The sequence below is a fragment of the Maylandia zebra genome, linkage group LG11 (genome assembly GCF_041146795.1).
Source record: "Maylandia zebra isolate NMK-2024a linkage group LG11, Mzebra_GT3a, whole genome shotgun sequence".
Taxonomy (NCBI): Eukaryota; Metazoa; Chordata; class Actinopteri; order Cichliformes; family Cichlidae; genus Maylandia; species Maylandia zebra.
In genome coordinates, this window is record NC_135177.1 from 7868153 (window position 1) to 7882760 (window position 14608).

General features: G+C 41.8%; 1 protein-coding gene across 9 annotated transcripts in view; it reads right to left on the reverse strand.

Annotated features, from left to right (window-relative positions):
• The window catches only part of ubr5 (ubiquitin protein ligase E3 component n-recognin 5), a 30514-nt gene that overhangs the window by 9052 nt on the left and 6854 nt on the right, over positions 1–14608 (reverse strand). For 8 of the 9 annotated variants that reach the window (XM_004560014.6, XM_004560009.6, XM_004560013.6 and 5 more), the window contains exons 6-37: positions 13765–14032; positions 13466–13625; positions 13056–13205; positions 12184–12395; positions 11868–11984; positions 11637–11747; positions 11306–11460; positions 10567–10684; positions 10073–10257; positions 9400–9509; positions 8812–8924; positions 8539–8685; positions 8293–8404; positions 8055–8209; positions 7757–7954; positions 6851–7061; positions 6023–6149; positions 5737–5888; positions 5106–5201; positions 4601–4724; positions 4384–4481; positions 3855–4012; positions 3606–3697; positions 3344–3490; positions 3050–3168; positions 2792–2918; positions 2473–2602; positions 2142–2302; positions 1043–1282; positions 769–892; positions 445–556; positions 235–366 (exon numbers count right to left, since the gene is read on the reverse strand). In XM_004560014.6, coding sequence (XP_004560071.1) covers positions 235–366; positions 445–556; positions 769–892; positions 1043–1282; positions 2142–2302; positions 2473–2602; positions 2792–2918; positions 3050–3168; positions 3344–3490; positions 3606–3697; positions 3855–4012; positions 4384–4481; positions 4601–4724; positions 5106–5201; positions 5737–5888; positions 6023–6149; positions 6851–7061; positions 7757–7954; positions 8055–8209; positions 8293–8404; positions 8539–8685; positions 8812–8924; positions 9400–9509; positions 10073–10257; positions 10567–10684; positions 11306–11460; positions 11637–11747; positions 11868–11984; positions 12184–12395; positions 13056–13205; positions 13466–13625; positions 13765–14032 — 4661 coding nt within the window. The remainder of the gene's footprint in view (positions 1–234; positions 367–444; positions 557–768; positions 893–1042; positions 1283–2141; positions 2303–2472; positions 2603–2791; positions 2919–3049; positions 3169–3343; positions 3491–3605; positions 3698–3854; positions 4013–4383; positions 4482–4600; positions 4725–5105; positions 5202–5736; positions 5889–6022; positions 6150–6850; positions 7062–7756; positions 7955–8054; positions 8210–8292; positions 8405–8538; positions 8686–8811; positions 8925–9399; positions 9510–10072; positions 10258–10566; positions 10685–11305; positions 11461–11636; positions 11748–11867; positions 11985–12183; positions 12396–13055; positions 13206–13465; positions 13626–13764; positions 14033–14608) is intronic. The other variant, XM_004560011.6, reaches the window with a different exon arrangement.

A 14608-nucleotide genomic window follows, 5' to 3' on the forward strand; every position in this document is an offset into this window, starting at 1 on the left:
CTGATTTACAAACAAAATTTATTTTTGCAAGCGATTAGACCAAATTAGACCGATTCAACACAAAAATGGTTACGATTTCAGTCAAAGGGAGTGACAGTTTAAAAAAAAAAAAAAAAAAGAAAGAAAGAAAAAAGGGCGGGGGTCATAAAACATTGAGATTTTCAGGGGTTTTTTTTTAACGCAATTAAGGTATTAGGTAAAAGGTGATGGTTTACATAAAAGCAGTTGACTAACCTGCTTCAGAACCAGCAGTAGCTGCTGTAACAACGCTCCTGCGACCGCTGGCGTTGTCCTGATTGCTGTGGTTGCTTTCGCTGTCGCTCTCCGTTTCAGCTGCTGCCAACAGGTCCAACTCCATGTCACTTCCTAGAAAACAGACATGACCCCATCCTAAACTCATCTGACTTTGATTCATAAAGATGAACAACTCCAACTATATCTTACCATCCTCATCGTGCTCATCGTGCTGGCCTTCTGCTTCAGCATTTTCCTCTCCCTGCTCTTCCTGGTCGTCGTGATGGTCTTCCTCCCCAGCTACACCCTCTACAACTTCAACCTGTTAGACACACAACAGATTGTCAAATAAAAAAAACTTTGTGGCAAGACATACCTGAAATTCTACAGTAACAGGAGGACAGAAAAAAAATACAAATATGAATAGAGTAAGCTTGTGGGCTTTAGCCTCAGAAACAGTAACCAACATGCAGTGCACACATGCACATCCAGAATTCATTATGGCTCTAATGATTTAATAATGAGGCTCCCCACCTCTTCCACATCTGCTGATACAATGTCATCCTGCTCCTCATCTCTTCCTCTGACAGGCTGAGACTGGCTGCTGCGCCGGGGCTGAGGGTTCCTGATGATATAAGAGGCAGCTGTCTGGCTGGAGCTGGAAATGTTAAACACAAGCTCATTAAATGAAATAAATAAGGAAAAAAAAAAAAGGAGAGTGGATTCTAATTATCCATAATTTAAGTACATTTTACAAACTACTTTATCACTCCACTTGCAATGAGACAAAGTCAAGAAAACCAATAACCTGCTGGACTGGTCAGGTGAGGGTCGTGGTGGCAGCGGTTCAACAGAGAAAAGCTCCTCGCTGCCCTGAACAGCATCAATGCTGGTGCTGGCCAAAGTGAAAGGAGCGGTCGGTCTTGCAATACCCATTCGCACTGGGACAATTAGTGACTCTGCTACATTACACAGCTCCTCCACAGCATAGGGCAGCAGAGCCTGGAAAACACGCCGACATTTCCCAATGGGCTGAGGGATGAAATTGCTGTATGAGGAAAAATGGAGAAGAATTGAGAAATGGTTGTATTACATAAGAAAATCTTGTCTAACTGGTATCAAGTATGTCAGCAAATTATAAACAAGCTTTAGCCTTGGGCCGTTCTTTTCATTTGTTCTGGTATAACCTTAAGTGGGATTTATGCTTCTGTGTTAAGTCTTTGCTGTAGTTAAGTCTCACGTGGAAACCATTTAGAAACCCTACACCATAATTTGTGCTGAAACCTGATGTGCACCTCTCTAGAAATGTAACTAGATGTTGCATCGACGCAGCCCGCAACATCTGTGATTGGCGTGTTTGGTACCGTTGGACTGGAAATGGAAGAGAATGAATCATCTCAAAGGGAGAAAGTCCACTTACAAGAGATGTGTTGGCCATGACAATGCAGAGCAATTGGCACAACTATAAATGCTGGCAATATCACTGGCTACTTGTATAGGCCATTGGTGGCTCTACATAAATTTAACACAGACATTCACATTAGTCTAAAACTGAGCTGTTCTCAAAAACCTTAAAGTCGATTAGCCAGTTCTTGACCACTAGGTCAATGATGACACTAAAACTGTCATAAAAGAAAGCAGGGACTTTTAAATGCAACTTCATCCCCGGCTTTTTACAGTAGATTACTTCAATGTTAAATCCACGACAGAAAACCCTTCTGAAACCCTAAAGCGTAACCCAAAGTGCTGCTACCTGCAAAATCAAACCGTACAGGTATAAATGCTGGTAACAGCTGCTTGATGGTCATGGATTCAAAGCAGAATTGTAAATTAAACAGATTAATGTAGACAAGAGAATTCTTTAAAAAGAAAAAAAAAGAAAAGTGTTCGGCAAATTGTGTTCTTACTTTTTCTTTTTTGATGACGCCATCTCCACACTGAGGATGACAAAAACTCGGGCCACAGAGCGCAAGAACCTTCTGGTGACGTTGATAGCCTCCTCTCTCCGACCGGGTGTGTACTTGTTCTGCAGCTCCTTTACCAGAGTACCCAGTAACGTATCTATGAACTAATACAACAGGGAGATAAAACACCCGATGAGGATTGTCGTGCATGAATACAAGTCAGTAAGTTACAGAGTGACCAATCCCAATAAAATATGTTACCAGGGTTACTTATTTACACTGAATGTGAATTTTACACTGTGTGCACTGGAAACGGAAGACTAACTGCACTTACAGTGATGTCAGGAGCACACTTGACAATGAGGCAATGAGTAAAACAGTCAAGGCGAATGGTGCCACTCTGCTGATTCAAGTAGACCTGCTCTTCAGGTAGGAGGTGAGCAATTCTGCTGCTGGCACTAAGTCTGGGAAACAAGAAATACAGGATTGAGATACAAGCTACACAAATTACTACATCACAGCTATAGTTGATTGAATATTTGATTTGGATTATAACACACCATTTAAAATCGGGTCTGAATAGTGCAATTAGTGGATCAGACTTGTTCAGGAAAAAAAATGCATTCTCAAACTCCAATGCTTCTGATACTTACGGGTCTTTATTCTCCTGAGAACCAAACATGATCATTGACTTTAGGGCATTCCAATCCTGCAGGACTCTCTCCAGAGCCAGCTGAGCAAAGCGGGGAGGTTCTAGATCGTGGTCTGGCATGTCAGAGTCTGAAACAAGAACACGACAGCTTTCTCTCAGGATCTGTGTTCTGCTTTCAAATGAACTCTTGTAAAATCTCTAATTAGCATGGACCTAAAGTTAAAAAGGTGGGTAAATGAGACAAAGGTCTTGAACCAACCTTCTGCATTAGCAGCCTTGCGGTTCCTATCTTCTCTGATGCGCGGTGGTCTGTACTGACAGTGCTCAACACTCTGCCTGGCAACAGTCTGCACCAGGAACAGTAATATATGCTCTCCCCTGCAGATAGAAACAAGTCAGACAGACCTACCACCTCTGCTCACTTATGTAACACAATGGAGCTTTAGCAGAGTGGCAAGTTAAATTCTAAATTCATTTGCCAACTATAAAGAACAAGAAGCACTTCTATATGAAGCAGACAAATTAAAGCCTGGGGCAGAGTTCACAGGCTCACCTGCTGTTTGGTGTTGTAACCAGGTTTGTGGTGGTGAGTAGCCTGTACAACAGATCCAGGCGAGCTGCCTTCTGACCAGCTATGAGCGTTTTACACTTGCATTTCTCCCAACAGTCACAGTACGCTGTAGGTGAAGTCCTTTTCAACCTGGGAAAGAGGATATACAAAGTCTAGTGACTTAGTTTCAAGAGCTGGTAACAATGGTAAGAGAGACGAGCATTAGCAAGGAGTGAAAAAGCCCACACTGAAAACTAGGACTTACTTGCAGTCATGTCCTTTGTGACACACCCTTGCACATTCAGTGCAACAGCAGAGGGACTCCAGCAAGCCACATGTTCGACACTCAAAGATATCCTAAATACAACGCAAGTGTCATGAAAAATGTCAACATCTATAGAAATATATTCGCAAAAGAGTTTGGCCATTCTAAAAGTAGACCGCTTACTTTCCAGACACACAACACTTCTTCTAGCGAGTACATTTTAGTGTAATGGGATTGTCACAGGCTGACCTGGTTAATGTGCTCAGCTCCAGTCCATGTAAAACTGCAGGTGTCGTTGCAGCAGAGAACATACAGGGGAGAATCATCTGGGTTTGTACCCGAGGGGCAAATCATTTCCATGAACACCGAATCAGCATCCTCCTTCTCTGTGATACCCAGGTCACCAACTGTGTTCAAGACATTTGGGGAACAACAAAAAACCATGGAAACACGGGAATGCCACTTATAACACTTCAGTTAGCTGCTGGAAGCAGGGCACCAAAATAGGTCAGGATTCACATAACTCATGGATAACCTCCAATGTTCCAGCTATTTCCTAACCACTTACAATGATATCAGATGTACTAAAAACTCTGCTGCTTTCCCAGAAACTGTTCAGAGATGGCAGCTGGTTGGTAACACAATATTAGTGCAAATGTCTCCATGCCTGCTCCGTTTGATTAGTGTGAAGATGTTAATGCAATACATGTTCTTGAATTTAGACACTTTAACACAAAGGTTTCCAGCGAACCAGTTCTCAGCCAGCTTGTTAACTCACCCTTGGCCATTTTCTGTGCAGCCTCAAGCACGGTGATAGCTGCTGGGTAAGCTCTCCCACTGACAGCTAGCATGAACGGGGTCATTCCTCGGGCATCCCTGTCAAACAAAGGCAACAATATGCATGAGCACTTCCAGGAGAGCACCTGAGCAAACGATAGCAGGGGAGAAATAAGCAGATTTTCAGTCAATTTTAATGCAGTAATAAAGACTCTTACTTTGCAGAGAGCAGCTCCCGTAAGTGTGGCCTCAGAACAACGCTGTCACACATCAGCTTAAGGATAAGGTGGGCATTGGCCTTCCTGTCTTTAGACTCAACCACAGAAGGCTCAGTGGACGGCCCTGCTCATATGGAAAACACATACAGTTAGTCAGTAGGCGTTACAAGATTTAAGCATAGAGCTGGCAATTCATTTATATGATTTATTTATATTTATAGTTCTCATTGATACAATCGTTCTTCTGGTTTGAATTAGGCGGATGCTACTGTTGTGCCGTCCTTTTTTGTTAGGCGGTCACAATGTGACTTTATCCCCGTTCCTCCAAACACCCTGACACAGCATGTTATAGGTTTCTACGTTTCTAAGTTACCAAAGTGTTGGCTCCACTGCTACACAAGAATTTCCGGCAAAGACTTGGTTTTCCAAGTGTCAAAAGGTTTTCTTTTTAAATTTACCAAACTGCTTTAGTGGAAAAGAGGCACGTGATAAAGAAGGTATGCACCTGGTATTGTGGAGGTGCTCGGTCCCTGGCTGCTACCAGTGGAAGCAGTGGTGAGTGAACCCACAGCTGGTGCTAAAATGAAGTCGATGTCTCCATCTTTTCATGAAAAACAAACACAGTTTGTATTTTTAATAAAATCAGGATTATGAAAATCAAAAGACGGTTGTTATTGTAATTCTATAAAAGGAAGGGAGGGCACTTAAATTTTAAGGCTCCACTTTCCAGTAAGGTGGTGCAAAACTACCTCACTGATTAACAACTATGGTAAAAACAAAAAAAAAGACATTGCACTGGTCTGGGTGGATTTCTACAAGTACAAGTGAAAAGACAATCAAGAACTCCATAGTTGCTAAAATAATAAAAAACGCCCACACAATGAGTCAGAAATCTATTTATTTGGAAATCTCAAAAATGATGACTGTAAATTAAACAGCAAAATAACTTCTGCAATATTCTACAAATGGCTACCACTGTGTGTTTTACATTACATTGAAAAAAAATATCAAATTCGATGTGTTGCTGGAGAATGGTTGTGTCAGAAATAAAGATGCATTTAATTTATTTTTCTTTGTTCACTTTAAACACCACATAAAAATAATCTAACTCTACCATTTTTTTCAGATGCACTCACCAGGGTCCATGGGTGGAGGGTCAGGAACCCAACTTGGTGGAGCAATGGGTGGGGACACAGGATCCTGATGGTCACTGGATGACGGGCCAGATTCATGTCGACCAAGACCTGCTGCTCTTAAAGACCTCCGCATCATCTCCCTAAGACGAAGGCTAGTGACAATCCCCCCAAAGACAAACGAGTCAATAACTTAGATCCTGTTTCGGTGGTACTGCCAAAATGGACAGCCAAAACATTTCTTTGCTGTAGGGCATTTTTTGTTATACATTCTGTGGAGCTCATTTACCCTCTGCTGCTGGAGGAGCCGGTCCTATTTCCAGAGCTATTGCTTGAGACCACAGAGATGGCATTGGCAATCGCCTCCACAGCAGACAGACGCTCTGCAAATGTGTTCCTCTCTGACCTTTCAGCTTCTGAAATGAAATAACATGGTCACTGAGCGTGGAAAGGAATTAGCTGAAATACATATATTTACATATACATATATAATACATATAACATATAATATCTATATGTTGATGGATTAAAATACTTGCTTCATTAAAAAAAAAAAAAAATACTGTTCCTTACTCTGTGTATTTGTATATAGAAACTGCATGATTGAGGATCGTTCATGAACGTACAGCGTGTTTTTTAATGCATGGAAACTGCCTGCAGTTGCATGTTGGATTACATGTTACATATTGTTTTAAGAGTCACCACAGGGGTTAAAGTCTTTACATCTGGCAAGTTTTTAATTTCCTATCAGCCTCACTTTTCCCATTCTACTACATTAACTGAGGTTGAAAGATGGTCACAGCAGATGGCAGAGGAATCTTTCTGGACATTTGCAGGCTACTTCCAAAGAACATAAAAGGCGTAAATCACTGCAGATGGCAGGTGTGGCCATTCATTCTTTTGAGGTAAAGTATTGCCATGACTTTTCGGGCATTTCCAACTCCATTTCTATTTTTACTACTTCAAGTCCCTATTATTGATATTAATGTGAGCGTTCGAGTGAAAAGTCACCTTGCTATTGTATTTCTAACAGTTCCAAATTGGCAGGGGAGAATCTGATCGATCCTAAAAGACTTTTTTGTCCACACAGTCCACAACCACACACACACCCGCTTACCTTCCTCTTCTTTGGTCTCCTTGTTACTAACGGGGAAGCAGACTGAGACGGCAGCATGGAGGATGTTGCGGTTTCCATCACATCGATGACCCAAAAGTGCTCCGAGGGCTTGGCTGCCCTGATCTAACAGGAAGGCCTGCTCAAGGTTGACCAGGTACTGCCGACACGCCTCATAGTCGCAGCGCAGCACATGCTGCATTAGCGTCTGCTTCTGAAAGTGAAATAACTTGTGTGAGTACTCGTTATAATCTACATAGCATTCTGGTCTTCTATAAAGGAGGAGAGCAGGGGCACAGAGCAACACTGATCACATTGACTTGTTCTACTTGGTCAAGTACATGTTAATGTTATTAGCACCTGAGCACTAAAGTTTATTCAGGCTTTTTGAGGGGTTTAACATACTCAAAAACTCCTGACATTTTGCACACAAAATGAAAATCAGAGTATTTTAAAACAAAATTTGGTAAACACGTGTAAAATGCCAAAATGGAGAAAAAAAAAAAAAAAGTAAATGGGACCCCAACAGGAAGTCCACCATTTTGAGTTTAAAATGGCAATTTTGCAATTTCCAGGCGATGTAATTATGCAAACTCCTCACAGGGATTTTATCAGATCAACTTTATATTGTGTCCATCTAAACTACAGAACTGGGCCATATTAAATCGCAGCGCTTTTGAGCTTTGGTTGCAGGTGGCGTCTGTGATTCGACCATTTGTCATGAAAATTTAATTTCCTCTCATTCACACATAATGAATGACATACATCAGAGTGACAATTGGAAACGTTCAGCAAAGCTTGACCGCAGCATGCTCTGACGTACGCCAGGGTCCGATGGGCATCTCATCGCTGCTTGAAGCTTAAATTTTTTTTGTTTTCTATGAATGAATTAATAAAGGTTGCGTTTACCTCGATAGCCATAATAATAATAGCAGCTTTCTTTTTAATGGTGGAGTTTGAAGGGAGATTGGCCAGAGAGTGCACCCCCATTCCCAGGCTGTTTATAGGTGGGAGGTCCAACCAATCAGGATCTCGAATTCCACCCATGCAGTCTTTGGCCATAGGGTAGATTGTGCCATTTCCATCTCGGAGGATGATGGGAGACTCCTTGATAAAAATTAAATATTAAACATTTAAAGTGGAGCATTGGGTAAATATTTGTACAACGTGTAGTGAAAACATGCTGGTCCTCAATAGCCTGTCTCACCTGTCCTGCAGTAAAGATAGCCACATTGCGCTCATTCTGCCCGAGGAAGGCCAGGTTACTAGTAGGGAAGTTATTCTCCTGCTCAGCTTTGCCTGTGGCCAGGTCAAAGATGCAGTACCTTACCCAGTTACCAGTTTTCAGCACTGCGTGGACTCCTAGAAGATGACGAGATGATTAAGGTCAGGAGATATTGCAGATAAAGAACTCTATAGAAGGCTGACCTTCAGAAAAAACTCACCTTTGGAGTCAACATTTACAGCCAGAATCTCAGCCTTTTCTGGGATACAGAGCTTTTTAGGTGTTCGCTGAAAACAGTCTGGAACTTTTGGAGTGCCACCAGTTTTAACCACCTGTCAAGCAGATGGAGATGACAAAGTCAGTGAACCAAAATATCTGTAGATCATCAGTCAGATACATAACTCAGTGACTGAAATTAAGTTTCATTTACTGGAATGAAAACAAGCTGTGTTGAATCAGTTAATACCTGTAGCTCATCTATTCTGAGGAGCCTACAGTCCTGCAACAGTGATGACGGGTCTGAATCAGGGGGAGCGGCAGTGCTCTGGTTGCTCATGCTGCTTGATGTCCCAGGAAACTTGACAGCAACATATGCGCCATCGACTTTAAGCACCTACGGCATAAATAAAAGTAATAAATTGTTAAACTGAGATGCAGTTAAGGAAAAGCAAGAGTCAAAAAAAAAATAATCAAAGTTTGACCTTCTCTGTATTCAAATATTTGCTTCAGATGCACTTACCTTTCCCACAGGAACATTTTTAACATCTTCCACAAAGACTACCTCTCTAAGAGGCCACTGCTCCTCATTGACCTTTTCTTCCTCTTTGGGAGCTGGTGTGGAGCGTCTTCGCTCTACAAGCGGGACAGCACATTTAATTTTAGTCGTTTTATCATTGTATATCATTTACATTAAGGTACTATAAGCAGCTCAGAAAAATACTTCGAAATAGGCCTGCACAGTACAAAAGAAAAGAAAAACAAACAAACAAAAAGGTGAAGCTTTAGTGTGTACTTGTGAAAAGTAATTAAAACTGACAGTTTGCCACATGGTTCATGTGATAAGCAGTTGTAAGAAGGCAACCAGATATGCCACAGTATATAGTGCGAGTTGGCCACATTTCCTTCACAGGAAAACAGGCGGGGGGAAAAAAAAAAAGTTGCTGATAAAACCGTGTGCACCATCTGTTTCAAAGTCAAAGGGACTAATGAGAGCACAGAGAGAGGAAGAAATTGGTTCTGTGCCTGGGAGATAGGAAAGTCAAGCCTTGGATGTTGTTGATACAGCAAATAGTTAAAGAGAGAGATGGTATGAGACAAGATTACATACTGTAGGGCAGAGAGGCACTGCTAGCAATGGAAGAGGTATCACTGCAAGTAGATGCTGGGGAGGGAGGAGGACCCATTTCAGTCTTCACCAGCTCTGGCTTGCTTTCAGTCCTATGAGAGGAGACCAAGACAAATGGATTCATTTTCCTGCTGTTTTTTTGAGCATACTACTCTCTGCAACGGCATGTGTATTTCACTTATTTCTATTGACACAGAATGAAAATCTTATGATCAAGGTAAAATCCATCTTGCCAGGCTTCAAGCTACACACCTGTGGCTGGCAGTTAATTCAGGTCTATTACTATCCTGACAAACTACTGACTAACAAAGCTGCACCAAGAGCATACTTTCAGGTGCAACAGTACATAAGATATAATTCACCCAATCACCTACCAAGTCCTTTTCCCCCAATTTGACTTCATTTTAATAGCAAATTTTGCTTAGAAAGATGCCAAGAATTGTCTAATGATGAGCTTACTGCACAGCTACCGCGACTACCTGCTTGGTAACTTTCAAAACTAGCATATGGTAGACCCATCATTGGCTTACTGAACTAAGTATGTGTCCTTTTCCAGGCAGTTACCAACGACGACGTAACATAACAAACCATCTGCTGAAACACTATTCAGATCCAAACATGTAAAAGCTTTCTGCTAAATAAAAATGAAACTGACTTGATTTCCTGGGTCTTAGTGGTCTTCTCCATGTTCTTCAGGCTCTCTGGTGAGCGCAGCTGGAACCTGCAGCTGTCGTTCATGTTCCAGACAGACTCCAAGAGGACACCCACTTTGGGAATTCCAGCACTGACAGAAAAGGCCACTGCACCGGCATGGTAAAGGGGATTGTTTCTCAAACACACCTAAGGAAAAAGAAACTCGTGAATTGATCGGTGCCTAGTGTTTATTACATACTTTAATTCGACAAGCTACCCAAGTATATTTCGTTACTCATTTTAGCATTTTTTAAATATTCTTATTTGGTAAGGTAATCCCAGAGCTAAAGCTAGAGTAAACTTTGAGATGGCAAATTAACTGAGGATGAACTTGGGTCCCCATTTCCCCCCCCCAAAAAAAAAAAATAATAATAATAAAGAAATAAAATCTCCTCAAAACAAAAAACAAAACAAAAAAACCCAACAACATACAAACAAAAACAAGTTTCTTCCTACCTGTGTTCCCACAGTGATGTTGGGTATTGAGGAGATGCCAGCACTGGATTTTGGCTTTTTGTTCTTGGCTCTGGCCTTTTCAAGCATCTTCTTCCTTTGACTGAAAGGCACAACACCCCTGCAGAGAGATGGAAGCAGTAAACTTAAAACAAAAACAAACAAATAAAAACAAAAAGCAAAACACTTCACTGACATCTACACTTTTCCTATGATACAATATACAATGCTCTCATGCCGACTGTGACATCACTTGGTAATCTTTGCATTGTACCAAAGATTACCAAACTGTGTGACTCCTTTGTGTGTTTTGCCATAAGACAGAGGTTACTGAAGTTGATGTACAAATTTTCAGGATCTTTTGACATTTTAAAAATATCTCTTTAGCTTTTTCTTTTTTTGTGGGGTGGGGGGGGTTAGCATAGAAAAAATCATTTCAATCAAACTATATGAACAGGGAACACAAGGTGTACAATTTTCAGACACAAAAGCTGGAAAAAATAATACATGCATCACTGGTAGCACTTAGTAATGTTATGGCACGTAGACAGTAAGTGCTACAACTAACACGGACAATTCTTGATTTAACCTATTGTTCTGCTCGTAATGAACAGTCCTGGCTCGTAAGACAAACTGAGTGGTACGACAATGTTATGGGGACGCTTTCAAGCGAATGTTGCCATTTCCCGTAAACAACTAGAAATCAATGTAACTTCACAGAAAAACAACATTTTCTTCTCACCACCAGTAGAGGCTATTCTCCAGCTGTGCACATGTGTAGAGTGCACAGCAATGCAGCGACACCATGCGTTCCCCCTGCAGCTCAGGGAAAGCCTGTGCACTGTGCTCCAGCTTTGAGGCTACGGTGCTCAGTGTTTCGTCCACCCAGGTTGCCACCTGCATGACATCCATACAAACATCAGCTAATGAACAGATGATTAAATAAATGTCAATTGTTAGAATAGTTCATGAACAATTAAAAAAAAAACCCAAAACAAACAAACAGCAATAATTGTCTCAAGGCTGCACAAACAACATTGTTCTAATGTAAAGAAGAGCAATTAAAAACCTACCTTGTTGGTCTCTGTAGCTACAGTGGCCCTGATGCTATTGGCAGACAGTAAGGTAATCTTCTCATTAGCCAGCCCCAGGAAGGACATACGTGGGTGATGAATAGCAGGATTCTGATGTGACAAATACCAGGAAGTTAGTGATTTAAGCTCTTGCTACAATAAAAGATACATATATATCTTATTTCACTAGATTTTAGTTTTTCTTCCAGTAACACGGGTTGAATTCATCACCTGTGGATTCCTGTAGGGTTCGGATTCACTCCACTTCCACTGATACAGCTCTCCTTTGGAGCTCACAGCTACCAGCTCTGAGAACATTGCTCCAATGCTCACAAACTTCACACCATCCTAGAAAGGAAATTGAAGATCTCAGCAAATGTAGGATCAAGAAAAACTTCAATCCAACTCAACTCCAATCATGATGCACAGACACCAGACGAACAAAGGAAACAGGTGAAATCTCCACTTGCCTTGCAATAATGACGCAACTTCCTGTTTGTTTGTTTTAAAAAGACAATCTCTGAACAGTCTTCTGTGCTTTTCTTACCTTGTCAGGCCACCACTGGAGCTCCTCTCCCAGGGAAACGGGGCTCTGCACAGGGATACTCTTCTTGTCAAGACTTTGTTCCCCCTCACGGCTGGTGGAACCGCGCTCCGTGTCAAAAGAGGCCCCGTCGAGCCACCGACGCTCACGTAACCTCAATACAGACTCACGTTCACGCAACAGCTCTGAGTCACGCTCTAAGGGAAGAAGGAGAACTGGTATGCAATAAGGTCACACCAGTGGGATAGAAGTAAGCCACTCTCTGGGAAAGACCCGTCAACATCGTTTTAAGAATAGAGAGAGAAAGATAGATTCTTTAGAATCACTATAATGAAAAATCAATCAATTTCAATACTTGAGATTGAGTGGGAATCTAAATTATACTGTGGTGAGTCACATTGCACGCTCATTAAAATGCGAGACAGAAGAGGAAGTGGATAGACAGAAAGAAAGCATGCATATGGGCTAAAAGTGGGCTAGGGAGGGTTTTAAATAGACCCTTGAAGGGTCCTTGTTAGGACAGGTGGGCCTAGCGGGCCTTTCTCAGAGAGCTCACAGTATGTACTACAGCCATGCAGCATAAAACACCAAACATTCATAATATAAACTCAGCTAAACAAACTAAAGGGAAATGTACACTGTAGACCACGAGAACCATTTCGCTTTCACAAGCTTTACAGAAACACCTGAACGGTGGTTAACTGTAAGTGCAGTATTTGGCATTATACCCACAGTCGCCTTGATTTCCAGCTTTTCAGTAGTATTCCCTTATAAAGCCATCCCCAGATGAACAAAAGCCATCACCAGTGCTGCCACCAAAGCCTTTAGAACACCCTGCCTTCCCATCACTAGTCAGAAGAGAGTTGTTGAGTTACCTCTGGAGGATCCCAGACGAGACAGTGACGAGCGTCTAAAAGAGGGATAGCCAAAGTAACTAATGTCCTCAGAGAACATGGCATCAGCATCAATGATGACGCTGGGATGGGCTGAATGGATATCTGCATCCAACAGGGACATCAGATCCTCTGTACAAGGGAAGCACACATAAAATTTCAAATTTTAAGACAGAATCATAAAACCCCTCAAATCTTTTTTTATGATTATGGTAAAACAATTTCAATTTACAATGATCAGAATTTAAAACAGCAAAACCTTTTGCCAAAAGCCTACTTATATCTTAATGTGCTGCACTCAAATTAAAAGTACACTGTTTCAGTGTTAAAGAGTAGTGATTTCACAAAACAACGTCATTACATATGAGCCATTTGCCATTTGTGTGACAAACCTCCAGGGAGGTAAGACTCGCTGGCAGTGTCATCGCCATCATCTCCATCTTCATCATCCCGGCTCAGCAGGTTATTTACGGCGAGGTTGACATCTAGGTTGGTTCTCTGGAGCTCCCTAATGATCACACTCCTGGATTTCCCTTGAAGAACTACCTGGGCCTGGGGAATGTACAAGGTCACAAAAGTAAAAAACATTTCTCATGAATATCACTGTTAATTACTGTAAAGACAGGATTAAAAGAGGCTACAAAAACATTCTTAAGAGGAAGGGTCTGTGTAAAGGCTGAGCGTGCTGTACCTGAGTAATGAGTTCTTCGGGGATGACAGAAGCAGGTATGACAGGCTGAGGCTGGCTACTCAGAAGTCCTGAGCCTCGGTCTCTTCCTGTACGGATGACCCTGGTCTGTCGACGGGAGTCGCGAGCTGCTGTTGACGACCTACCCGATGTGCCTCCGCCTCCTCCGCCTCCTCCTCCACTGCTTCCACCTCCTGCTCCACCTCCTCCTGCTCCTCCTCCACTTCCACCTCCACCACTGCCTCCATTTACACCAGAGCTCCAGCGACTCCTGTTACATACAGTTTAAAGCCACAATCAGACACAACCGCAAAAACACACCACCTGACTACAAACACGCACACATCTGATTACAAAGGAATTTGGTCTTTGTGACAGCAGAGACGGGCTAGTCCACACTGAGATGGAATCAGCAAGACTTAAAAAAAAATAAAAAAAACCCCACAAAATTCTGATTAAACTGGTGCCCCTTTTCCTCATTTAATTAGGCAAAGTGAAAGAAAAAAATTTCATTGTAGAATAATAGCATATACACAGATTAATTTCCTCCAAGAGGAAGTAATAGATTTGTTTATTTGGGATGTTCGAAACCATTGTTCCTAGGCATTGAATTGTATTAAGGTCTTACAACAACAATATTTTGTAGTAGCAAGTGGTTCTCCAGTGGTCACCAATATGAAAAGCAGTAAGAAAACCACAAGGATAAAAAAGCTGATGCTTTTTGATGCGTCCGCTGGGGATACATTTATTTACATTTTACAACACCCTAAAATGTTCTCACCAGAATGTGTGGCAGTGAAAAAAAAGCAAGGAAAACACCACTAACTCACTGCTGAGCCACTGTTAA